General features: G+C 38.6%; 2 protein-coding genes across 4 annotated transcripts in view; both read left to right on the top strand.

Moving 5' to 3' along the window:
* The window catches only part of cep192 (centrosomal protein 192), a 46,435-nt gene extending 33,339 nt beyond the window's left edge, over positions 1 to 13,096 (top strand). For 2 of the 3 annotated variants that reach the window (XM_088084995.1, XM_042489347.2), the window contains exons 46-52: positions 1,449 to 1,525; positions 1,840 to 1,935; positions 4,484 to 4,603; positions 5,802 to 5,914; positions 7,841 to 7,967; positions 9,182 to 9,240; positions 10,544 to 13,096. In XM_088084995.1, coding sequence (XP_087941121.1) covers positions 1,449 to 1,525; positions 1,840 to 1,935; positions 4,484 to 4,603; positions 5,802 to 5,914; positions 7,841 to 7,967; positions 9,182 to 9,240; positions 10,544 to 10,676 — 725 coding nt within the window. In that variant the 3' untranslated portion in view covers positions 10,677 to 13,096. The remainder of the gene's footprint in view (positions 1 to 1,448; positions 1,526 to 1,839; positions 1,936 to 4,483; positions 4,604 to 5,801; positions 5,915 to 7,840; positions 7,968 to 9,181; positions 9,241 to 10,543) is intronic. The other variant, XM_088084996.1, reaches the window with a different exon arrangement.
* Positions 13,097 to 14,362: 1,266 nt separating this feature from the next.
* The window catches only part of LOC121945193 (low-density lipoprotein receptor class A domain-containing protein 4-like), a 270,140-nt gene continuing 259,092 nt past the window's right edge, over positions 14,363 to 25,410 (top strand). The window contains 1 exon segment of the mRNA XM_088084994.1: positions 14,363 to 14,510. The gene's annotated coding sequence lies outside the window, so the exon portion shown is untranslated.

The raw sequence follows: 25,410 nt of genomic DNA, 5'->3' as shown, positions 1-25,410 counted from the left end.
TAGGGAGGTAACACACCAGAGGACAGAAGTCCCTCTGTTCAGCTAAATTCGGGATGTACAATACAGCAGTACTTTGTGGTCTGAGCAGCCTTATAGTGTTTGTTCATTACTTTTCAACCATGACCCGATTGTTCCATGTTTTTGTGTCTGAGTGAATAATGAGAACAACAACAGCAGCAGCGAAACAGGCTGCGTTGTAAGTAGGGCTGTACCGGACTCAAAATAATGTCAAATCAGGTTCTGCAGTTCAATACCAAAATTTGGCGCTTCTGGCTTGACAGCGGCACTCGTGTGATAAAGTAAACAAGCGAACAACGCATACAACAAATCGCAATTGTGCAACTTTTTTTGCCGGCACAAAAAGAAAAAGAAAGAAAAAGCCAGAGACTTTATCATATTAACTTGCTGTGAGTGGTAAATTCACCACTTCTTCTCCTTATATTTAGGTCTCTGTCTCTCCCTCTGTGCTGTTGCCTACATGTCCGCAGCTGATTGTACTAAAGAGTTGTGTAAGAGTCAAGAACACTCACTCTGCAACAAAATGTTGGAACCAAAATGCCCCCAGAAGTACAATGCATAGCACACTATCAAAAAAAAAGGCAGCGATTAACATCCACAAAAGGGTTTGCTTTTGCCATTGACAGGCTCAGATTATTATTTCACGTGCCTGATGAAATATAGCAAGGATCCCTACGGAGAAGTACCTTTTTTATTCACACTAACATCCTTTTAGATAACCAGAAACAGCCCCCAGATTGCTAGTGCCAATTCTGTTATTTAAATAACTGTATTTTTATCCTTGTGAAACACTACAGAAACAAAATAAAACTCACTAAAACCTTCTTGGTTCATTTTCTTACTGTACCAACTTTGGTTAGGTTGAAATAACCCCGTAATTCATCTAGTTAGATGCTAAAATTTTCTAGCTTTTCACATGCTAAAACATGCTTGTTTTAGTGTAGTCTGATGGAATTGGGGATGGTGTTTCAGGGCTGTTTCTGGTTAAACAAAAAGGATCTTTCTCTAAAATCTGAGCCGATCAGTGGCAAAAACACTTTTGGTGGTCGAAAATTTTCGGTACACAATTGCCCATTAACTTTACACTGCAGCCTGCTTTGTGGCTGCTGGATGAGGCACTCTCACTCAATTCTGGACCAATTTCAGAAATTGCCAGAAAGTCACTTATACACAAAAAAATGAGAAAATTGGTTTCCAGATGGAAACTCGCAAAGGTACCCTTTTAAAAGATTATTCAAAAAACCTGATAATGTTTCAGAAAAAATCTTTTCATCGTAAGACTGATGTAGTTAGTCTTAAACTCTCTAGGCAGCACATTGTGTGTGTGTGTGTGTGTGTGTGTGTGTGTGTGTGTGTGTCTGTCTATATATGTACATATATACATATATATTCCTGTGGGAGACTAAAACTCTGTTGCTCCTCTACTTCAGAGGCCCAGCTGGAGGTGCAGAATGGGGAAGTGGAAGTGAGGTGGTACCTGTCATCATTTGCTCCTCCATATGTCAAGGTGCTTTTTTTCTTATATATATATATTTTTTTTTATTATTATCTCTTTCTTCTGTCAACTCTTTCATTCTGTTGACTGTTGTTCTTTTTATATTCCTCTTGGGAATCAAATGCTTTTGTTTTAAAGTTCCTCTAAAGTTTTTCTCTTAGTTTCTCACTCTGTAAATTAAATTCTTCTGTCTCATGACTAGCAATGATTTTATTCTGTAGGGTCACATTCAGAGTGTTTTTGATTTAATCTTGTTTTGTGTTGTTACTGGCCGTTGAGTGACAGCAGTGACTCAGGTCAAGCTTTGGTCCCTTCTCTCTCCTCAGGGGGTTGACAACACTGGAGATGTTTACCGGGCCACTTACACTGCGTTTAGATGCGCCGGGGTCTCGGGCACTCTGGGAGCCCAGGAGAAGATGCAGGTAGGCTCTAACATCCCACTACAGTAGAAGTAAAAGTAATATTTAGAGCAAGTTGTAGTAATGGGATTTGACAAGACTTAGTACATATGGGGGTCGCCAGCAGCTCTGTTGGTAAAGCTGGCGCCCCATGTACAAAGGCTAAGTCCTCGCCGCAGTGGCCGCAGTTTCGATTCTGGCCCCAATCCTTTGCTGCGTGTCATCCCCTCTCTCTCCCAATTTCACACTTAAGCTGTCCTATCAGAATTATGGCGAAATCCAAAACAAACTTTAAAAGATTTACTGCATATATATTGGGTTACTGGGAAAAGAATCTTGTAATACTGGCCATCCTTGGCTGAGAAGGACCAACACTAACTCATGGTCCATTGATGAGGTTATGCTTGGACTAATGGTTCAAAAAAAAGAATTCTGTGTTTTTACACAATTTTCAGGGCATGTATGGTTAAAAATAGTGCTTTTTGCAGATAGATGGTCACTTTTTTCATGCCTCCGTGCTGGTGATAGCTGAGGCCAGAGGCGAAATGTTTTCGGGTTGTCACATCTGTACTTCTGGCACATTCTTGTGAACGTGATATCTGAAGAATGTGGTGAAATTCTACTGATTCGAGACAAACACTTACTAGGACTCAAAAATGATTTCTTTGGAATTTGTTGTACAAAGGTCAAGGTCACTTTACCTTTATCTGTCTTATTTTTATGAATGCAATATCTGAAGATGGCCTCAAGGTAGTTTCCTCAAATTTGGAACAAATGTCCACTTGGACTCAAGAATGAACTGGTTACAATCTGTTGGTCAAAGGTCAAGGTCACAGTGACCTCAAAAATATTTTTTGGGCCATAATTCTAGAACCGTGGGTACCCACCTTTAAATTGTGATTGTACAGATCTATTGTGCTGCCAGGGGGAAGATGAAAAGCATCCATGTTTTCACAGACTTGGATGTAAACTGTAAATGAAATTTGATGAGTGCATGGAGGCGTACAACCGCAGGGTGGTATATCTAGTTTTTATAGTTATAATGTTTTTTTGACAGCTGTTGGTCCAACCTCTGTAGCAAAAAATAAGCTTTTTTTTTGTTAAAAGCTTCTATATTGCTCATATTGATACATTTTTACAGTTTGTGTTTTATAGCTGAATAAAACAAACAAACATGCTTAATTTTATAGCCTGGATCACTTTACAAGTAAAAGACTTTAAGTATTCCTTATCTTTTAATTAAGGCCTTGGGAATGATAAAACTGCATGTTCAGTTTAATTATTCCCCTTTGCTATCTTCTCTTTTTAATATTTTTGTTGCATCTAGCTGAATCCCATTACTTTTTCAATCACAATTTTGTGATAAAAAACAATATTATCTCAATGTACTGTAAAGCCTTGATTTGCTTGGGACACCATCAAACATAGTCCCTTTTAACAACCTTTTTATCTGCCATGGAAGGAAAAGCACAGGTACAGCAATAACATTAATGCTTCTTTTTCATTCAGGTGTTGCAGTCAGCATGCTACGGTGTCGGTTGAAATTATACCAGGGAAACTTTTTAAAAACGGAAGAGTCATGATATCAGTGACAGCATTCAGAATTTGCATTGCTACCAGACTTTGGTGACTCTTCCTTTGAAGTTAATGGACTGGGAATGGAAAGTCCCACTTGTTTTGTCTTCTACACTTACACAAGGATTATTTCTTCCTAACATTAAGAGTGTTATCTCCTAATTAATGTAGGACGTCCCGAAGGAGATGCAGCCAGCAATGTTGGCTAAACAAAGTGCAAATGCATTTCAGTTTCTTAGTTCATTGATGAGCTGGCTAATGTTAGCCCCTCCTGAATATTAAATATAAACAAGCTGAATGCCAGTTAGTTATTGATAAATACATGTACAGAAATACCTGCTGTTAGGAGAAAAATTGATTTGCACAAATGTCTGTCCACGCATCACGCAAGGATTTAATGACCTTTCCCTCTTTTATAGTTTCTGTGAACAATACAGGATCTTGGAAGTGATACATCTGAATAGAATGCAGTCATTACTGTAACAGGCAACTTTACATGTTAACTGTGAGAAAGTCTGTAGAACTGAGCCTCTGGTGTTTTCTCCCAGAGGAACAGAACTACAGCAAATCCAGTGTTGTCTGTGGACACTACCTATGGAAACTATACAGCACCTTGTTGAACTAATGCCTCAAGAAATTCAGGCAAAACAGCGTTGACCCTGTACACAGGCTTTGTTGTGGAAAAAATACTGCTGTGAAACTTAATCTTTCAGTCTTTTTCTAAACTAGTCTATCCATGACCATTTAAGTCACTGTTTTTGGTTATTAAGTTAACTTATCAACTTAATTCTTTTCAAACATTTTGTTGGTTGATTGATTTTATGTGCTAAGCTGTACTTTCTGTATATCCACTTGAAAACTTTGCAGCAGTTAAACTATTTTGAGTCATGAGGCAATTGACGATTTTGATTTTCTCAGAGGTAGCCTCCAAGAACATGAGTGGGTAGGGTTAAATCAATTCACACTGTTTCCTCTAATGTTTTTCTTGCTCTCTCAGGTGCCTATTACTTTCCTGCCCAGGGACAGAGGAGACTATGCCCAGTTTTGGGACTTGGAGTGCCACCCAGTGTCTGAGCCCCAGCACAAAACCAGAATCCGCTTCCAACTCTGTGGCACTGTGAGGATTTATTTATTAATTTTGTGTTCAGTTTAAACACTACACTATATAGTGCAAATGTGCTTTTGTAAATGAGTTATACTTGAAAAGATAATGTTCACTTAATGTTACAGGTTTACTTTTCCTTAGGATACAGTTATTATGAAAACCAATTCAAAAAGAAATACACTCAAGGCTTTATCTTTTTTTATTTATTTATTTTTCATTGTCAATGCCTTTTACTCATATACCATAACTGATTAGCCAAGGAGACACTTCAATTGCACGTTTTGTTATAGTGTCATCACTGTTTTCTAATTTGCTCTGCTTAATGGTGCTATATCTAAACGTAATGAAGTACATCCCTTGTGCTTTTGCAGTGTTGAACAGTTCTCTCCCATTATTAAATCAGAAACAAATGTCTGAATCTACATTAGAGTTTTATCTACCGTGTTTATCAGACCTTGCGTACAACAAACAGTGCTTCATTCACAAATTAACTTGTTTCACTCTCAGACCAAACCATGTGTACATGACAATTGCTCACAATGGAAAATGCTCACTTTAAAGTGTTAGATGTGTCATTACCGTAATCAGTTTAAAGAGTAAAAACACTATGTGTGCTGCTGTAGTACCCTGACTCTGGCTTTGTAGTGTTAGTGACAGAATTAACAAATGAGAAAAGTGGGTTGTGGGATGGTAAGGAGAGCCACCCTGCTGAGATGAGCCTGCAGGCTTCGTGTGTGTGCCGCTTTAATGTGAAGTGTTGTGACAGACCCAGTTAACTTAAGAGCATACATACACAGCAAGTGGGATGTCAGATAGATGGCTCCACGTAAGTAGGTTAAGTGGCTGTGATGGTAGGGCTTTTGTTGTTGTTGCATTATTTCTTAGATAAAGTGTTAAAGTGGAGTGCTAAATCCTGCAGTGGTGTTAAATGCTAATCTGAGACTCCAGTTTGCAAGACTTTGATTTGGAAAACTACCTGACAGTCTGATGTTGAGCTAAATATGTTTTTCACATTTAGTTTTTTTTTTATCATGTCTGCACATGATTAGTAGCAGATTAAGTGAAGAAAAGATATTAGAGGGTATTTATTCTAAGTTTAGTTACACTAACCAGCTTGTTTTGAATTAGTACGGAGATGACAGGTGGCTTTTTCTTTTTATTCTTTACACTTGTCAGCCAAGATCCTAAAGTTTTGTCTGTGTGTCTAAAGGGCATTACATCTGGACCAGTAGAAGGAACACAGGAAGGAGACTGCTCTCTGGTGAAGACAGAGGCCACAGTCAAAACCAGGAAGAGAGCTGATGCCTCAGCAGGCAAAACCAGGTAAGACCTAAAACTTAATCATATTACCCTCATCAGGATCTCTGTAGTAAAACACATTAGCCAGTGAAGTAAATGTAAGAATAATTGTGAAATGATTGAAGACACTGCCCATGAACCGCAATGTCTTGCCGAGATATTGTTGCCTGTCATTCACCATAATTTTTTTACCCTTTGTTTCCTATCAACTCTCCACTGGGTCAGGCATAATGATGCCCCAGAATATGAAAAGCTCAATTTGTTAGATACTCAGTATACATGAAAAAAAATGTATGGTTATTAGTGTTTGGCTGGTGTGAAAATTTTCAAACTGCTTTGATATTAAGCCAAACAGCGGAACAAACTTATTTACCAAATTTTACCTGGGGTTCTACATGATTCAGCAGTCAATTCTAAGTGGAATATAATTACACTGTTTCCCCAACAGAAAGTGAGTGTCTAACTATCACGTATTATAGTAAACACAAGAGCTGTGTGTCCAAACTGATTCCATTAAATATGCACCCCTGTCACTTAATGTAAACAAACCACGGAGCTATCAGCTGTGCGCTTGAGATCAGACTGGAAACTTAAACGATTAAAAGATGGCTGAGTAGCCCACTTACTATATTTCGACAATGTAATTACTTTTAAAACTTTACTTCTAAAAAGCCGAAAACACAGATTTTATATTTTGATATTTATTGGAAATTCTATATAAAATAGCAATCAGAAAGTAACATTAGCCTTGTTTTCCAACAGCGGCCATTTGCCTCATCAGAAATTTTCAGCTTCTTGGCGATCTCCCTCCAGTCAGCTGGCCATGTATTTCGGTTTTTGTAGTAAGAAAAGGAAGTTTTGTATAAATAAATCCACTCATTTCAACTCCATACATCAGCTGGTCCTCTTCAACTGCAGGGCTTTCAAAGCGAGCAACAGTAATAATTAGAAACAAGGTGTCTTATGAAAGTTCAGCTCACTACAGCGTTTGCATCCAGTAAGGAAAGCACTTTTGTCAGCTTTAAATCCAAAATTTTGTCGTTGTAGTGCAATTTTTGTACTTTTGAGGACAATAACTCCATGTCCTAAACTCTACCCCCACTACTGAAATTTGATCTCTCTCATTTTTGACACCAGCTGCCTCCGCTTGGTAGTTAATTAAAACACAACCTGTATGACCCCATTTTCTTCATTAGTAAGATTACAAACATGATACTATATTGTTATTACTTAAGCTAATTTAACTTGGGTTTAGTGCTGTGGTAGGCCACTTTTAAAATTGCCAGAATGTGACGTCATGACACAAATGCTGTTTCGCCTGGTTTGCATAAATCAGACCTGTTTAAGCCAGTACACTGGACCAGACAGGGAAAACCAGAAATTGATCCAAACTAATTGTTATGGAATTGTGCACATAGGTAAGCTTAGTTTTAATGGGGAGAAAGATTCCAGCATTCATTGCTCAATATACTGTATCTGTCATTCATGTTTTGATTTATAAAATGACTGAGTTATGACTGAGTTTAACGTAGTGCAGGTTATGTTTGAGAGTAGTGGTGTTATCTTCAGGTGCTGAAAGTGTTACGATGGTTATGCTTTCTGTTTAAGAGACAAAAAAAATGGAGTCTGCACACTAGACTACGCTCCCATCAATATTTAATTAAACTGAATTACCACCAAGCTAATTTTAAGCTACATGTTCATCAGACAAAAGTACAATGCAGACACTTGACACACATTGTACTTTTGTCTGATGAAGAGCATGTAGCTTGAAACATCACCTCAGTGGTAATTTAATATTCACGGGAGCATAATCTAGACTTTGTTTTTTCTTCTTTGTATTATTTCTGGTCCAGCACCTTGTTTTTTGTCATCTTGATGTACATACTTTCGAAAACTTTTTGTATGTTTTCTATTTAAACATGCACAGTTTTTTTTTGTATTTCTCAGTCAGGAGGAGGCTGTGTGGAGGGGAGTGTATTCTCCTCAGGATCTCTACACCTTCCCAGACACTCGAGTGGGCGAGTCCAGCACTCTGAAGGTCAACATCCGCAACAACTCATCCAGCACGCATGAGGTGAGGCATGCCTGATTCTCATGAAGACATAGGATGGAGAAAAAAATCTTACTCACTGCCTCAGAAGCTGAAATACAATATACATATGTAGTGCTATCTATTCCAAAGATAAGCTGTCAGTTTTAGAGCAATGGGCTCTTAAAAAGATGCTTTTAAAATATGTGTCTTCTGTTTTTGTTTTATTTTTGTTTTCTGGAGAGGAGACATTATCTCAGACAAACAGAGGCAGAAAGTTAGTGACTTGGATATTTTTAAACCTAGACCTGATTTTCAATGTTTCTGTCTAAATAACTAACAGAAACTGAATAGGGAAATTTTTGAAATTGTTCCAGTACCGATCTTGACCATAGCTGTGTAGCAAACAGGCTGTTATGTAACCACTCAGAGCATTTGTGCGCAATAAACTTAAGTCCACTGAAAGTGTTTGTTTTTGCCACTGACAGGCTCAGATTTTAATTCTAAGTGTTTGACAACATTATTGAAACGATCCCCACAGAGATAGAATTTTTTATTGAACCAGAAACAACCCCTGAAAATCACCAGACTTCATTTAAATCAACAGTAATTTAAGCATAAATAGAGCCAGTATATTTTCACCTCTAATTGTTTGAATGAAGGGTTTATGTAATCCAAAACAGAATTGGTGATTGTTGAAACAGCTGAAAGAGGAATCAAGATGACTTTTGTGAGGTTTTTTTTTGTTCAATGATAAAATTGTGGTTTCCTTAAATGTAGTCTAGTGGGTTTAGTGATAGCAATATTAGGGCTGTTGCTAGTTAAACAGGACAAAGGATCTTACTATTTAACATAAAGGTCTGTCTCTGAAGGGATGCTCTCCTTAATGTTGTCAGAAACAGAATAATATTCTGAGTCTATCAGTTGCAACAACAAGCACTTTCAGTGGAGGTAAATTGATGGTACTCAATGCCCTGAGTGGTTACATTGCAGCCTGTTTTGTCAGTGCTGGTTGCAGGTCTCTAGATTTGTCATTAGTCACTTTGACACAAAAAAACATAGGAAAATATGGTCCAGTCTGAAAAATACCAAAGTTACCCTTTCGTTAATAGTACTGATACTAGCTCACATTGTGTACACTGTCACTTTATATTGCTAATACAAAGAGCATGCCTGTAAACGTAATAACCCCTAACAATTGTTGTTGTGCTTTGCATGGATTTGATATTTGATGTGTGGCTTCTCTAATTGACTTGCAGCTGAAATTTGTAAACCCTATGGAGCCCTTCCACATCAAGCATTCCAAATATTCCCTGAGGTGAGTCCAATGGTTATTACCACTGACAGAAACTCTGCACTGTTGATAGTAGCTGGGGGACACATTGGGAATCAGACGTTTAAATTTTATTTTAATGAATAGTGCTTACCTCTGTTTGTTGTTACTGCACTTCCATTTTAGGGGATAGTTCTATATAGATTGCTGTCATGTTTAGTCAAAAACCATAAAAGACATTCTCTGTGATGTAACTTAGACTCTGTATAATGTTATTTTCCCACTGCAAATGCTCACTGTGGGAGGTCCTGTGAGATGTTGGGACCTGGAGGATGATGTAACTATATACGGTACACACTTGAGGCCTCGAAAAGTACCGATGTTTTGCCTAACTAAGGCCTTTGGGAAGGGTTGCCAGGCCACAGGTACCAGCTGTGCTCTGCTGATGTGGGACTGTGTTCAGAACAGGCACAACACATGTTATGTATTATTGAAATAAGAAAAAGTATGTAAAAATGTTTTAAAAAAACACATATTGACCTTTATTTATGTCCTCAACATAAATAAAGCGTTGTCAGACATACCACTGTAAGTCATGACTTTTTAAAATTTCCAATGTTGCCATGTGTTGCAGCAACCTGAACCAGACCCACAGTAGGGCTGATGTGAGCACCGCTGTATGTGGATTTGTGTTAGCCTTGTGGTGACTCCAGCATGTTGTGGCTCTTGTCATGTACTCCCATTTCCACCACATCCACACTGAACGTAATGTTCCCCTGCTGCCTCATTTATTGTCTGTGTGCCATGACATTTTGAGTGTGGGAGTTTTCCTTTTTGAACTTGTTTTTTTAAGCTATTTTTGCCATTCAAAGAATGAAGGACCACTGTACATACAATATGAATATTCATACATATATTTACACATGTATTTTGTGGGATATTATTTATTTACTTATTGGCATGCATTTTTAAACATATTGTTCACGTGATTGGTCACCTGACTGTTCACAAATGTATTTCTGATGAAGAGCTGTGTTGCTCGAAACATCACTTTGGGGCATTTAGTATGTAATAACTGGAGCCTTGCAGTGTGCAAGCCATTTTTTGCCTTTGTTCTATTGGTTTAGCACCTGCTCCAAGTTTTGAGAGAATGTGCGTTCATACTTTTGCTTTTTTTTGCCATTCAGTCATGTTTCATAAAGTGCAATCCTTTGTACTTACTTTTATGTGAAAATGCATGCATATGAGCTGCTGCAGGTGTTACATAGTCATGCTCAACATTTTAAATTAAAATAATTGTCATTTATCTACCCATTAACTGTTATTTTTTTTCTTCCCCACCTGTTAGATCCCAGCACTATCTGAAGCTACCCGTCCAGTTCAAGCCCAGTACTGCAGGCAGACACGCTGGCTTGCTGCTCATCCAGTCAGAAACAAGTGGAAGTCTTGTTATTCAGCTGACCGGTGAGGCATTGCCTTGAATCTACCATCCTACGCCACCTCCTCATGCTGGCTGGCTGGCTTTGGGTGGATGCTCTTCCCTGTAACTGTTCGTCACGGGACAGACGAGAGGAGCAGAGACGAGAAGGCAAAAATGCTACAAATCAAATAAAAGCAACCGCAGACTTAAATCCTTCCTCGTCATCATATAATTAGAGACATGTAGCTGATTAAGTGGAGACGAGTGAGACTTTACAGCCAACACAGCCGCGTCTGCCTCTGGATGTGGCACAGGTGTCCTCAGCTGGCCCATGAAAAAATGATTGTGCTTGTTTGTGCCTGAAGCAGAATGATTTGGTCTGACAGGCTCACAATTAGTCTGCAGCACTCTGACATTTCACAGAGCTAATGATTTTTGTCACTTCACTCTGGATCTGGTATTTGCCTTATCCCTGAGTCATGTCACAAGGCAGCATTGTTGTTGCCATGGCCCCTGTCTGACAGTACCAGTCCGAGGGATACGGTTGGGATTACTTTGAGTCGGTCACACGGGAATGCCATTGTGTCTTGTTCGGTAACATGGCTGTGGGGATTTTTTTTTTTATTGTTTTTGGAAAAGTCAAACCATGTTTTGTTTTGTTTTTTTGCCATGTTACACATTAAGAATCTAAAAATGAGGGCATTGTTTTGTCTCAAACCAGATGTCTTTTAGATTGTGATTGTAACAAGACTACAGGAGATTTAATGTAATTGCTCAGAAATTTTGAAGTTGGGTACTTATTCATAGACAGTACATTACATATAGTAGACGTCAGTCAGCGTGCCCGCAATTTGGAAAGGCAAGCAGTCAGCAACAAAATGGATCTAAAAAAGCCACCTAAAAAAAGCAAATACTAGTTTTTAGGCCTCACCGGAATGTCAGAGCAATTTTCAAAGGGAAAATGAAGCCATTATATCACTCTCTTCAAAGCCAGACTCCACTGAGAAAAACAGTATTTTAACATCGCTGAAAACAGGAGCTGCTGATCTGCCGCTGTCTCAGTTAGTTAGTTTGTGCAATCTTGAGATTTTGGCGTTGAAAATGGTTCATTTGGAATCGCTAAAGTCACAGAATAACAAACCAACTAACTGATAGAGGCAGCGGTAGACCAGAAGGTCCTGTGTTCAGCAGGTTAAAATGACTTTTTTCCAGTGGAGTCTGGTGTTTTTTTTAAAACCTTTTTGTATGAGAATAACATAGCGATAAGATAATAGAAAACAACTTGTTTTAGGATTTGTCATAGAATAACTATATAATTACTAACCTATTCCCCCATCCCCCTAATTATGGTGCATCTCAGCCTTTAGGAAAATAATAATAATGATGATAAAAATAACAAAAACAATGAAGTCTGGTGGCTTTTATGACAGCATGGATGGGGAAGTGAGGCCATAAAGTACTTCACCATCAGAATGGGCTGTTTGATGGAATAGTAAAGTAGAAAATATTCTAAATTACATTTACACTGATATTTTTTTTTATTTTTTTTTGGAGATGGGAATTTTTTATGCAGCTACAATAAGTTTTGTTGCTGACCCCAATCCTCAGCAGTGCATTACTGATTTTTAGTATTAAGATTCCAGCCTGCTTCTCCAAACTGGGGGATGTGCTGACTGACATGTGATACACCGACTATGGCAAAGTACCTCATACAACTCCACTACAAAAAATCCAAACGTATCTCATTTTCAAATTTAAGTCTACATTTCATAAAATTTTCCTCGTCTTCTGTGCTGGTGTGGTTTCTATGGAAATGGCTCATCATCGTGCAGAGCCCACCTGCACAGCGGTCTTTGTCATCACCACGTGTCGACTTCCCAGCAACCTCCGAGACTCGTTCCAAACGGTCCAGATGTACTTAATTTAGTCATGATCAGTGCAGCTCACAGCAACATTAGGATGCTTAATGATTGTTATTACATGCTAAAAGAGTTTCCTCTGGTGGGGCTTTTGTTCGGCAGCTTGCCAGGCCTGCTTAGTATGGTTACCATGGCAAAACCAGTGTTAATCACCGCTCCCAGTCACAGAAAATTAGCTCCCCTTTTCCTCTTTTGGCTCTGGGGCAAATGGCCAAAAATTGCTTTGGGGTGGGGGGTATTGGATTCACATTGGTAATCTGTTTTGGGACTGGAATGGCATGGGAGGGAAATGAATGTAAGCTTCATCAAGGATGCATTGTTAACCTGTTAGATGCCACACATTGTGTCAACACTTTTGGAAATGAGAAACACTAGAAATGAGCATTATTTCCTGCCAGTAGAGCGAGTTTTAATATGAAGGCAGTATGTTGTCACGGGCTGCTTTTAACATGCCCAGACCGCTATTCTGACAGATTTTGTTTTACAATTTGCACATGCTTTAAATAGTATATAATGTAATATATTGTTTGTACACATTCTGAATAAAGTTTTGTGATAAATAGCTTTGCTCTATTTTTTAATTTCACATCATTTTGCTGTCTGAGGAGGAGTTATTGGGGAAAAAAAATATTTATGAAAGAATTAAAAAACATGGTTTACAAGTACCTTTGTATTTATTTCCCTCACTGTTTCCCCATCATAGTTGTCAGGACTGTAGTGGTAGTTAAAATCAGGCTTTAAAAAATATACATTGATATTATTTTCTACTCTCATTGAGTGAATGTTTTAACCAACATCAGCCCTACTCATAAAGACCAATTATTCACTTTTTTGTTTTTTTTAGAATTTCAGTCCTTTAGATGCAAGGTTTTTGTCGTGATGCTACTGTGTTTTAAGATGAAACAATATTTATTTTTTCAATATACTACATGCTAAGTAAATTTTTTTATTAGCCTGAGGGTTGGGTTAGGGCCTAACCCTGACGTCTTCAGGAGCGAGAGTAAAGAGTAAATCTTTGAAACCTGGTGCAACATCACTTTTCTTGTGTTGCCTGCTGATGCCTTTCACAAGTATTTAAACCTCTGAAGCATGATGTTGCAATGTTCTTGAGAACATGACAAAAAAAGCAAGAGAAAATCTCTACTGAAAAAAAATACATACATAAGACATACAGACATAATTATCATAATTATATATTTAAAATTATGTTTCTTTTTTAAGCCCCTTTTCCATGTCATTTCCTTTTTCTTCTTTTGGGCTTTTAAAAAATATATATTATTAATTGATTTATTTATAATTACTAATTTCTTGCTATTTTTTTCTGTCCTTTCATTGCTCTTTCAACCATGTTTTTGAAAAAAAAATCAAGTCAGTGTACTCAGATTATAAAGAGCAAAGGGATATGTTTATGCATGTGTTTGTATGTGTGATCAGAGATTGTCTTCTGAATTAAATTAAATTTTTTTATCTTATTTTTAAAAAATGTTTTGCAGCTTCCTGAAATTCTTGTATTTTATGGTAGTGTAGTTTTGGTGCCCCTTTGAAGCATCTTGTTCTGAAAGGCATCAAATAAATTAAGTTTAGTTGCGCAGTTCCATAGTAACATGTACCTTACTAAGGTGCCTTTGAACAGATAAGTAGAGAATCACCTTTATAAAATGTTCACTGAACTGCTTCTATCACTGGAGCTCCTGCTGCATATTCGATTCTGACCTGTGACCTGGGAAATAATGAGGTGTCACGCTTAAAGCCCAGCCGGCTGCAGTTTGCACTGTGACCTGCAGGTGTCGCCAAAGCCTCATGTAGCGCGCGCCTGTCAGCAGCATGTACAGTACAGTAGGGCAGCTGAGCTTTATTTTGCTTCCCAGACTGGAAACCACTGTAGTGCAGTTGGACTTGACGTCTAGCAACACAACATCACAGACTTTAAGCAAGAGAGACACGGCGACTTAGCACGTTAGCGACTGCATTTCCAGGTAGGAAGCCTGCGACATTTTCCAAGTTATTCCTGCGTATGTTGTGTTTTTTAAAATGCATAATGTTGTAGTCGTAGGCGGCTGGAGGAATGTTCTGGTTAAGCTAGCTGCTGTGGCTAAGCGCTAGTCAGGCTGTCCGGTGTGGGGTCTGACTTTGGGCCAGACGGTTGAAGTTGCTGTTTAGAGTTGGGGCTGCTTTCCAAGCTGCGCCAGACAGCACAGCTAAGCTAATACGGCTAAGTTAGCAGCAGAGCAGGCTAGCTCTGGCTCCCATCCATCCGCCGGGGCCACAGCACCAGCCCGCTATGTCTCTGTCTGACGCTGCCTCTCCCACTGACCTCCCTGCTCACTGTGACATTCATTACCCCGAGTACACACACGCACAAGTGTGTTTTTCCCTGTCTGTCTGGTGTGTGTCGTCTGCTGTCTTGCCCTGTTTGATTTGATGAACATGCTAGCTGGGAGGCTAGATTAGAAATCTAATACCCTGAGCTGTCACTCATATTTTAGGCCAGGGGCTACCCAGCGTCCTTATGCAAATCAGACACGAGGTGCATACGATGAGGTGGTGTCAAAGAGTGGCTTCATCTGCCACCAGTGGGAACAGAAACACTGAGGGGTCAGCATCCATCCATACACACCCTTTCACCAGGTTACAAAGTCATACTTATTTTGTGAATCCTAAGAGCCCAAACACCCACCATACTATACATTTTTCTTCCTCCCAATGAAAAGAAAAGTGATCCTCTCATCATCGTCATCTTTGGGATGACGAAGATGATGAGGGATAAACTAACAGTGCACATCATTCATATTTGTATACACTGTTCCAAAACTGACCCTGATATTTTACATGGTTGTGTCAAAGTTAGGTTAATTTGATTTGGGGACTGTTCATTATTTATAAGATGGGAGGGGGTGGTGCAAAAGGGGGAGGCATGTTAAATATTGTTTTAAGCACTTGGGAGGGACTTGCGTTTTTTTAAATTTTGACTTAGTGGAGGGGTATCCAACTTTTTTTTGGCCTTTCTTAAATTTTATTTTATGATGATAGGACAGTTAAAGTGTGAAAAAGAGGGGATGCTATTAAGCAAAGGGCTGAGGCTGGAAGCAAACCCACAGCTGCAATGAGGATGCAACCTCTGATTTTGGGGTGCCTGCTCTACCAACTGAGCTACTGGGTGCACCAGGGGAACGCAACTTTAAATTAGTGATGCACAAATAAATTAGAACGTCATCATTATCGGCCAATATAGGCAGAATAAACAAACATGCTGATTTCTGCTCTTCTTTTTTCTTTCTTTTCTTTTTTAAATTATATATCAAATAAACAATATTCAGTCAGATGATTTGGGGAAGAAAGTTGCATCATTTTCCATAATATATGAATATATTGATATCAGTATTGGTTATTGGCCAAATGACTTGTTATGTATCAGCATGTCAGATATTGGCAAGAAATCCAATATTGTGCATCCCTACTTTAAATGGCTGTCTTTAGAATTTCTATTACTGCTGATTTTTAAAGAACACATGTCCTCTATACAAAATCGGCAAAATTACATCATCTATCATGGTCAGAAAGTGCAAAAACAGAAATTATTGTCAATTTTTAAATTTCTAACGGTCCTTCAAGACATTATGTGGAACAAACACTTCCGTCAAAAACAAACAAATAAAAAAAACAAACATGAACTGTTTGCATTAACCAGCCTGTACGACAAGAGAGAAAAACCAAGGTCTTTATCAAGTTCAGGATTTGGTCTTCAACTTTTAACTTCCAAACATCAAAGGGCGAGTTTTTAAAATCTAACAACTAATTTATAGAGGAGGGAGGCTCAAGAAAAAAAATATTTGTAGTTTCTGGGAGTACCAAAAAAATCTACACTCCTCTGATGATGATAAGTAAAGAACAGTCCCTTACTGTGTAACTTCTGAATCCACATCAACTACCTTACAACAAACACATTATCCTCTTTTTATGTTGTACTCAAAACATTCTCAAGATGAATTAAATGAACTTACTGATGCCATTTTGCAGGCCCATGACCCTGACAGTCCTACAAAAACATGGATCTCTGCAGAGCAGAGCACTGGTCTCTCTGACTTGCCGCTGTATGCCAGCCCACTTATCGGGTTTACATTAATTTGATTACTGAGCTCTGCTCTCTGGTTCTCTGCAGGAGAGGCAGGTTTTTTTCTCTGTTTGGGTCTGGCAGGGAGAATCAAGTGCATGCTCAGGGTGTGTTTTCTTCTTTGTCTGTTTTTTTTTGGCTGTACATTAGCCCTCTCCCTGCCTACCTTCTGCTAGTCCTGAAGGTTTCAGTAAATGACGTATAGATAAGGAGGAATTATTGAAGCTTTGAGTCATTGTTTATCATTGTCTTTGTATTTCTGCTCTGCCCTTTTTCTGTCTCTATCCGCTCTGTTTACCTGCCTGTGACCCCCACACTCTCTCAAGTTCTCTTTTGCATCTTTTTTTCCCTTCATGTACATACTCTACACAGTTGTGACACAAATCCAACCCAGTGCTTTGTGGAGTTTTGTGTCAGAGCCGTTGGCTGTTGCTGCAGAGTTGTGTAGGTATGCCTGCATATCTTTTCCCTGTTTCCTCTGATGGGCTGCTGATGCTGCAGCTCTGCTGAGGTTGTGCAGGTGGGGTTCAATGAGAGGGCGCCTGTGGATAATGATGATGATGCATGTACATGAGAAAATATGGAGACAGGTATATATTGCCAACATGTCTTTTAAAGACTTAAAGGAATTAAAGTATTAAGGGATAATGCTGATGTTTGCTTGAAGTGTCAGTCATCTATATGTTGAAAAGTTTCTATGCAGTATTTCTGGTGGTGTTTTGATAGGCAGTACTGTCTTCTTGTTTGCATTTATTTTTGTACAATGTGACAAACATTAGGCTTTGATGTTGCCATTCATTATAGAAGAAAAATCTTGATTTTTATTACAATGGAAAAGAGAATGATTTGTAATGATTTTATTCAGTTGAAGTCAAGTGCATTCATATGTAAGTCCTTTCAGGATGAGATTGTTCTCAGATTTTCTTTTTGTTTGATTGAACCAGTCTGCTAGTATGACACTGTACAAGTTGTTGACAAAGGTTTTTATCAACTACTGACATTTATAGTGATTACATAATGCCCTGCTAACTGCCATTTATATAGAAACATTTTGCCTTTAAATACGCCCAATATAAATGTCAATATAAATGTCAATATAAATGGACAATCTGCAGTGAGAGTGATCATATATATATATATTTATTATAAAGGTGGATGGAATGTCTCCACTTCCTCCCACTGACGAAAATGAAACGAAAATATCCCCGAACATGGGTGAGTGGGTATAGTTTTGACTGGAGCAGCTACCTTACCAGCTACATGACTCACCCACTATCAGTCCACTATCAGTCCACTATCAGTCCACGATCAGTTCTGTTTTCTGAAGTGAAGTGTAAGATTAGGGTCTTATAATGTAAATCAAATGTCAATGTCATATCAAATATATGTCAATGAATAGTTAATAAAGTAAACGGATGAATTGGATTATTGCTATGTTTGACCTCATATTATTACGTTGCCACAAGTGGTGTTGTAGCCGAGTTCAAATAACTGTAACATTAGAGGGTTTGTCTTGCGCTGGTGGTGGGTGTGGTTCGTAGGGGGTATGTTGCGTAGGCTTTGAATGAATTGTGGCTGCAGCTACATGTCTTGACACAGGCGCTGCCACCTTGCACTGGTGATGTCATTTAGAACCAGGGTCCGTGCAGTAGCAACCGGGAAGTGGAGCTTGGGTGTCGAGTTCCCGCCCATACACCTCTCTGACCCAACCGCGAGCAGTGCTGTTGATTGCGTGAACACCAAAGGACACACATAGCTGTCATGATGTCACACCTGCTTTTTATAGCATCAGATAACTAAGTAAAATCAATAGAAATGCACATTAACGAAAGCATTATTCATTCTTTTGGAGTTATAATAATTAAAATTGTACCAGAATCTTTTTTTTAATCAGTTAATTCTTGACAGGAACAATTTTCTCTCATGCTCATTACTTTGAATTAAAAAACTACAACAAAAAAAACCAAAACAGTATAACTATATTGGTAGAAAAGCACATGGATTGTAAAAACCATATAAGCCTCTTTTGCTAAAGGTTCCAATTACACCAAGTTTTAAAAAGGGACCCGAGTGATGTGGCTGCCACATGTCTGCATACCAGAATGGCAAGTCATTATGACATGTTACATCTAGGGCTTATTTTCCACAATAATACAAAATGTAATGGAAAGATCCCATAGACTTTTTGAAGGTAACCAGGGTGACACTAATTTCCACATTGACCCAAAGAAAAGTGTCATCCCTTGGGCACTTTACAGTGAAGCTCATCAGATGGGGTAACACACATGAAATAGAACACAATATCTAGACTGTATCACATGATTTTTGCTAGTAGATGTTTGCTCAGTTGCCATGGAACTTTAGGTGTTCAACTCCTCACTATTTTGGGCTCTTTTGAGGCTTCTTATCCATGACAACATGGACCTGAAAAGACAGAAGGACAGTTTACTTCAAGTCTTAAAGTAAAAATGTTGCAATAATGCAAAAAAACCCCAAAACTTGAATATTAAATCCAAGATAAATGAACACCACATAGATGTATACTCCAGCAAATACACTGAAAAAAAAGAGAATTATTAACCAACTTAAATTAATTATTTAAATTAATAACACATAAATGGTACTTCAATCAATAACACGCTAATAAACTTGATTTGAAAGAAAAATAATTTATGTGTAACTGATTGAAGAAATTAGTTTAGGTTGGTTAACAATTCTGTTTTTTTTCAGTGTATAAAACATAGTCCATGGTAATTCTGTGTACGGATAAATACTATAAAAATTGTATCCATTGCGTAGATTTCACAGGCAACTCAGAAACTGCAGTCTTTTGTTTAATTCAACATTTATTTAAACCAAAGAACAAACAGAGGGCAAGCTTTTGCTTTTTAAGGTCAGCTCTGTGCGCAGGCTAAACTGCAAGATAGAGTCTATTAATATATAAATGAATAAAAGCATCAGGACGTGAAATAATAACTAAGTGGGAAAGTTGAGGAGAAAGTCAGTGAGCAGACTGTGTGTATTATTAGCTCCAGTAATGTGTTCTTGTCTACCAGGTTGTACTGTGTGTCTGCTTCACACAGCTCACTGTACCACTGCCTCTCCGAGCCAGACGTCTGTGTCCATCTGTCTGTTTGTGTTTCTGTCTGCCTCTTGTTCGTGTGTGCGTGTGTGTGTGTGTTTGACTGTAACTGACTGTCAGTCCATGCGTGTGTACCATGAGCACGCATATGTGTGTTTCACCCTTTGCCAATTAGCGGCTTCTCACCTCCCGAGGCGAGAGGCCGAGTGTGTGTGTGAGACAGAGGAGGGAGACTTGACGGGGCTTGTCTGCCGCTGACGGCTCAGCCTTAACCTGAACTCTCACACTGCTTCTCCCTCTCTCACACACACACTTAAGTCTGAGAGCACTGCTCTCCAGCACGCACGCACACACACACACACACACACACACACACACACACACACACACACACACACACACACGCAGGACCTGAGCTCTAGCCAGTTGCTGATAATGCAGCCTTGTCTTTCTCTGAGCTCATGTGACACGCCAAAATGCAACAGTATTGTGCTAGTTGAGCGAAGGCGCAAGACGAGTGCCAGCCTGCGCCAGAGTGTGTGTGTCTTTGTCTGGGTTGTGCTCATGGGAGTATTTGTCTTTGTATGTACAAATGCACTGTCTGTTATTGTGTACATGCAGTAGTTGGTGTCTATGTGATTTTACGGAGTGAAAATAATGTAAAAATCGTGTAGACGCATCACAGTCTGAAGAGCTGGAGCGGTAGCCTGGTGTGCACAGACGAAACCAAATACATCTCATTCACAGTTTGTTCATGTTTTTTCTCCTTGGAGCTGTATTTCTGTATGTAATCATCCAAAATTGATTGTTCATGCTGCTGTATAATTAATCAAGAAAAGTTCATTATATTTATGCGACTAGCTCTGTTTTCAGTCTAATCTTCTCTACAACAACTTGAGAAGGTTTTGGAAAAACAGCTTGATACCACTGTTTCTTTTAAGTAATTTGGCAAACCATTAAAAAAAAACAAAAATCAATGTTTGAGATGCAGAATATCCTTTGAAAGCACGACAAGCAAGATTTTTTTTACATTCTAGCCAAAAAAGGAAAACATTCTTAACATTTTTATTCCAATTTCTCTATATTTAACATTTCTTCTCGGCCAACTCGCCCAGTTCTGACTGAATGTATCCAAAAATGTTGTGCTAGTCAAATGGCAGATCAAAGAGCTGCGTGAAAGCCTCTGAGAAAAGCTGTGGTTTTATTTTTAACCCCAGTTGGCAGTTTGATCAAAGAACTTATGTGCCAAAACATGGTATATTCTTCTCTGGCACCCTGCAGAAGTCACAGCGTTGAGGTGCAGATCCTGTGTGAAAGTTAATGTCATTCATTCACTGAACACAGAACACTGTTTGAGTGTAGGTGCTCAGTATTGGCTGACACCAATCATGGGGTCTATTTAAAGCCCTCCATTTATTTTGTAGCACTATTTATTAATTTTATCACCTTAAAAACATTAGCATCCCTACCGTGCATTTAAGAAGAGATGAAGAGACCAGAGATGTTACATTGCAGCAAATTCAAACATTTCAATCATCAGCAATGTAACTTTTGGAAAGAAATCTTTTCCCCAGAAATATTTGGGCTATTTTATCAAGTATTAAGATGAAGAGATGAGAAAGTAACATGAGTTGACAACTGTTGTTTGGAAGCAAAATGTGCAACGTCTTCCGTTGTCTCTTTTTTAAACCAGTCTATGTTTAGTTATTGGGTGCAGCGTAGAGCCTAACAAATGCAGCTTACTTACAAAATAAATACAATTTTATAAAAAAAAAAAAAAAAATCTGAATAATAGCTTAATGTGCAACACACTGCATTAGCACAGTAAATCATACTGCGGCAGCTAGTGTTTATTTTGTCAGCTTTCTTCCCCCATTTAGTCGTAGTCCTGTGTCAAATATCCTTATTAGTTTTAATTCTATTTAATCAACCTCATTGCGTTTTCAGTCAAGTTTTAGTTGACCAAAAGTTGGGATAATTTAGTCTTGTCTTAGTTAAATAAAACCCTAACTATTTTGTTATGATTTTAGTCATTGAATATTGTTGGCATTTGTATTTATCAGATTTACTCAAGGTTAATTCACATAAGATCAGTCATCTGAAACTTGCTCATCATGATTGGTGGCCGATCGACTTTGGGAAAGTTATTTAATGAAAACTTTTTTTTTTCTAAATTTGCATATTTTAAATGTTTAAATTCCAGCAGCCGTACAAGAACTTTGCCTAAATAAAAGTCAGCAATTGGCTGGACATTTAGTACAGGATTCTTGTGCTTGACAGTTTTATGAACTGTTCTGAATGAGTGGAGTATTTTGTTGGATTGTTATCAAAAGCAGGACACTTCTCCAGGGCCTTAACTACAGTTTAGGACACTGAGGTCAATTTTGGGCTTATACATAACTAAAATGAAAGGAGTCTCTGTCCCTCTGTATGTATGTCTGTCCTTCAATTCGATCGACAATCAGATCAGATCGACTTCACACATAGAGGGTGTAATGCTGAGGACCCAAATAAATGCAGTGTCAAGTGAAAGCTCTTGAGATCTACATACTTAATTATTAGTAGTGCATTACTATCGCCAGAAGTACACACTATGTGTATTGAAAAGGGACTATTAGTTATTATACCACCAAACGGCGTGCTAAGCTGGCTTGCTGTAGAACATTCAAGAACAGATGAAGCGAGAGAGACCAGAGATTTTATTGTACCAAATTTAAACATTTCAACCATCAATGATATAACCTTCAGAGTGAATGCTTTTGAACCTAAAAATAGCTGGGCTTTGACCTTAATGAGGCCATAAATGTTCGTGTGAACTTTTACATCCAAGTGCTTTGCATATCCTGTAGCATTACTGTAGCATGTGGCAGCAGGTGTATTGCTCAGGACATAAGGAAACACAGAGTCGAGTGTGAAGCTGTTTGGATGAGTGGTTCTCAAAAAGGCTGCAGGCAACACTATCAGAGGGCAAGCAAACAGTCCATTCTGAACTGGCACATAATGAACGGGCACTGCACTAGTGATATTAAAAGTAAGCTGTAGTAAACTAAAAACTATATTTAAAATTATATTTATATCTCTCTTTATTATCTGGAGGTCATTTTCTTGGTTTCATGGTTTTTTGTGTTCGTTTTTCACCTTCCTTTTTTGGCTTATATTCTTGTAACTTTTTTTCTACTTTATTGCTAACTTTTGGGCCATTTGTTTATAAGTTTCTTGTGGTCTTCCCATGTTTAAAGAAACTGAGCCAATTTGCTCATGTTTCAAAGGTTTAAACCAATAAACAAAGTAAAACTAAATATATTAAATGTACACCAGAAGTACATATATAGCAGAACCATGTTTAGACCATGGAGATAACGTTTAGAGAATATACTGCATAATTGAACAGTTACATGAATAAATAAGAGGTGGAATTTAGTGGTGGCAGGGGGATTGTGAGTGGCCACTGAAAAATTTCTCTTGGCCTCAGTATTTTAAAAATCTTATCTATGGCCTCTCCCATAGACAGTGTTTTATTTCTGCTACAGTAACTGTTTGTTTCTCTCTGTGGCACACATGGTATCTCTGTTACTGTAGCTCATATTTTGATGAAATCTGGAGGGATTAATACATCTCACCCATACATTTCAGTAATACTCTGACTCACCCATGGGGGGAGCTACATCGTTTGTTTTGACATGTCTTACATGCAGTAGCTCAGATACCAATAATTGGATTGTGACAAAAGCAGGGTAAATGATATATCTCATGTTGTTCTAGGTTTTCATATTACACTGACTGAGGCAGATGCTCCAGCTATAAGTTGAAAGCAGGTGGCACTTTCGTTAATATGTTTTTGTGATGGGGGACTACATCTTTCATGAAGACATGTTTGCTGTTGCTTTACTTTCTTTAGAGCGGTTATCATGAATAAAACACAGTTCTTTTTCCACCAGGAGTCGTTCCCCTCTCGTCATTTATCTTGCCTTCTGCTTCTTTGGGAACCCGCTTGCCAGATCTCACAGCCCTCAAGCTTTAGAGAAGAGAAACTCCCCAGCATTTGGCTAATGGCTCCACAGTTCCCACACTGATTAGAAGCAGTCCACAAACTGCAGAATTAAGTTGTTGATTAAGTAGTTAAAGAAGCCCTTGAAACAAGCAAAAAGTGCTAGAGACAGCAATTTGATATTGTTTTACTCTTCAAGTGAGTGTTTCATAGAGATCGTTCAAACAGTTTTGTCAAACAGTGCATTAACTTACTGCTGGAGTGTTTTTAATAAAGTTTGTCTTTGTTTGCAAAGCTTCATTTAAACACAAAGTCTAAGTACCAGTTTAATAATTCAGTTAAGTCCCGGCGTGGGAGAAAAGACTGGAAAGAGAGAGACACACACACTTTTCACATTGATGCCCCAAAAAACACCACTTCTTAGGTTTTTCCATTTTACTTAAATGAAAGATTTACATGCTCTTTATGCGTAGCACTGCAGACTATGAATCTCACTGAAAACTAAAGAAGTATTTTAACAATACAATCTTGATCAGAGAGGGGAATGAGTGGTGTCCTCAATTCCTAAATAATTTGAGATATTTTCATCTGACAGCAGAGATTTTTTCCTGGTAGTTTGATGAGAAGAGTTACAGCAGGGTGTGTGTTTTTTTTGTGTGTGTGTGTGTGTGTATGTGTGTGAGGTAGACGTAACCTTCCAGAGGAATGCTGTAGAGTGCTGCTCTGCTCTAGTATTGTAATTCAATAGACTGGCTACAGAGGCTGTTAACATGAACCACATTTAACACACACACACACACACACACACACACACACACACACACACACACACACACACACACACACACACTCTCCTGATTGTGCCTGCATGTGTGTGTACATACTGCACACTTATCCATTCATCTGTGTGTGCTTATCTGAGAGTGTGTACAACTGGGTATTATACAGCTGCAGAGTGTGTCTTCAGCCGTACTTCCATCGGTGTGTCTTTGTCAGAGTGTATGTGTGAATGTGTGTTTGTGCCTAAAATAGCCCGGGTGTTAGTGCTCTTGTTCTCATGGTGCTAGTCTGAGACGTCCTCAGCCCGCCTTTGTTTCAGCGCCGTGTTGTCGAGAAGACCTCACACTAAAGGCTGAGATGTTAGCAGGCTGTGGTCTCTGCATTATTGATGCAGACTGTGACTGGGCTCGGCAGGCCATAGGCTACAACTTAAAAAATCTGAAGGTGCAGTGAACTCCGGCTGAACTCGCAGGGAATTTAGCATGAGACAGTAGAGACAGGGGCCTCTGTGGCTACGGTCGAGCGCAGAGGTTTCTTCAACCAGGAGCTGAGAGACGACCTAATTCTGGTGACAGGACAAGTTTACCAGTACATTTTAATGAGCTCGGGTCCCAGGGCGAGACTCAGATGATTAAATTTGGCTCATGGGCCGGAAAAGTTTAAGACAGTCTGCCTTAGATAGGGGCTGAACTGCACTTGGGTTTTTGTAAGTGGATAATAGGACTGCATGAAAAGATTTATTCTCTAATGAATACCGTAAAAGGACATTTTAATGTAATAAAAATTTCACATCGGATAGACCTGACCAAATGATACCATACAGTGTTTGCTTTAGCGCTGCATTTTAACTTGCTAAATATTTAGAGGTGGTGCAACTGCAATGTTTTGTGATGGAAATGTCTTTATTTTATTTTA

This window comes from Plectropomus leopardus, chromosome 11 (assembly GCF_026936395.1).
Source record: "Plectropomus leopardus strain MGB_pleo_1.0 chromosome 11, ASM2693639v1, whole genome shotgun sequence".
NCBI classification, from domain to species: domain Eukaryota; kingdom Metazoa; phylum Chordata; class Actinopteri; order Perciformes; family Serranidae; genus Plectropomus; species Plectropomus leopardus.
This window is presented reverse-complemented; position numbering and strand designations above follow the sequence as displayed.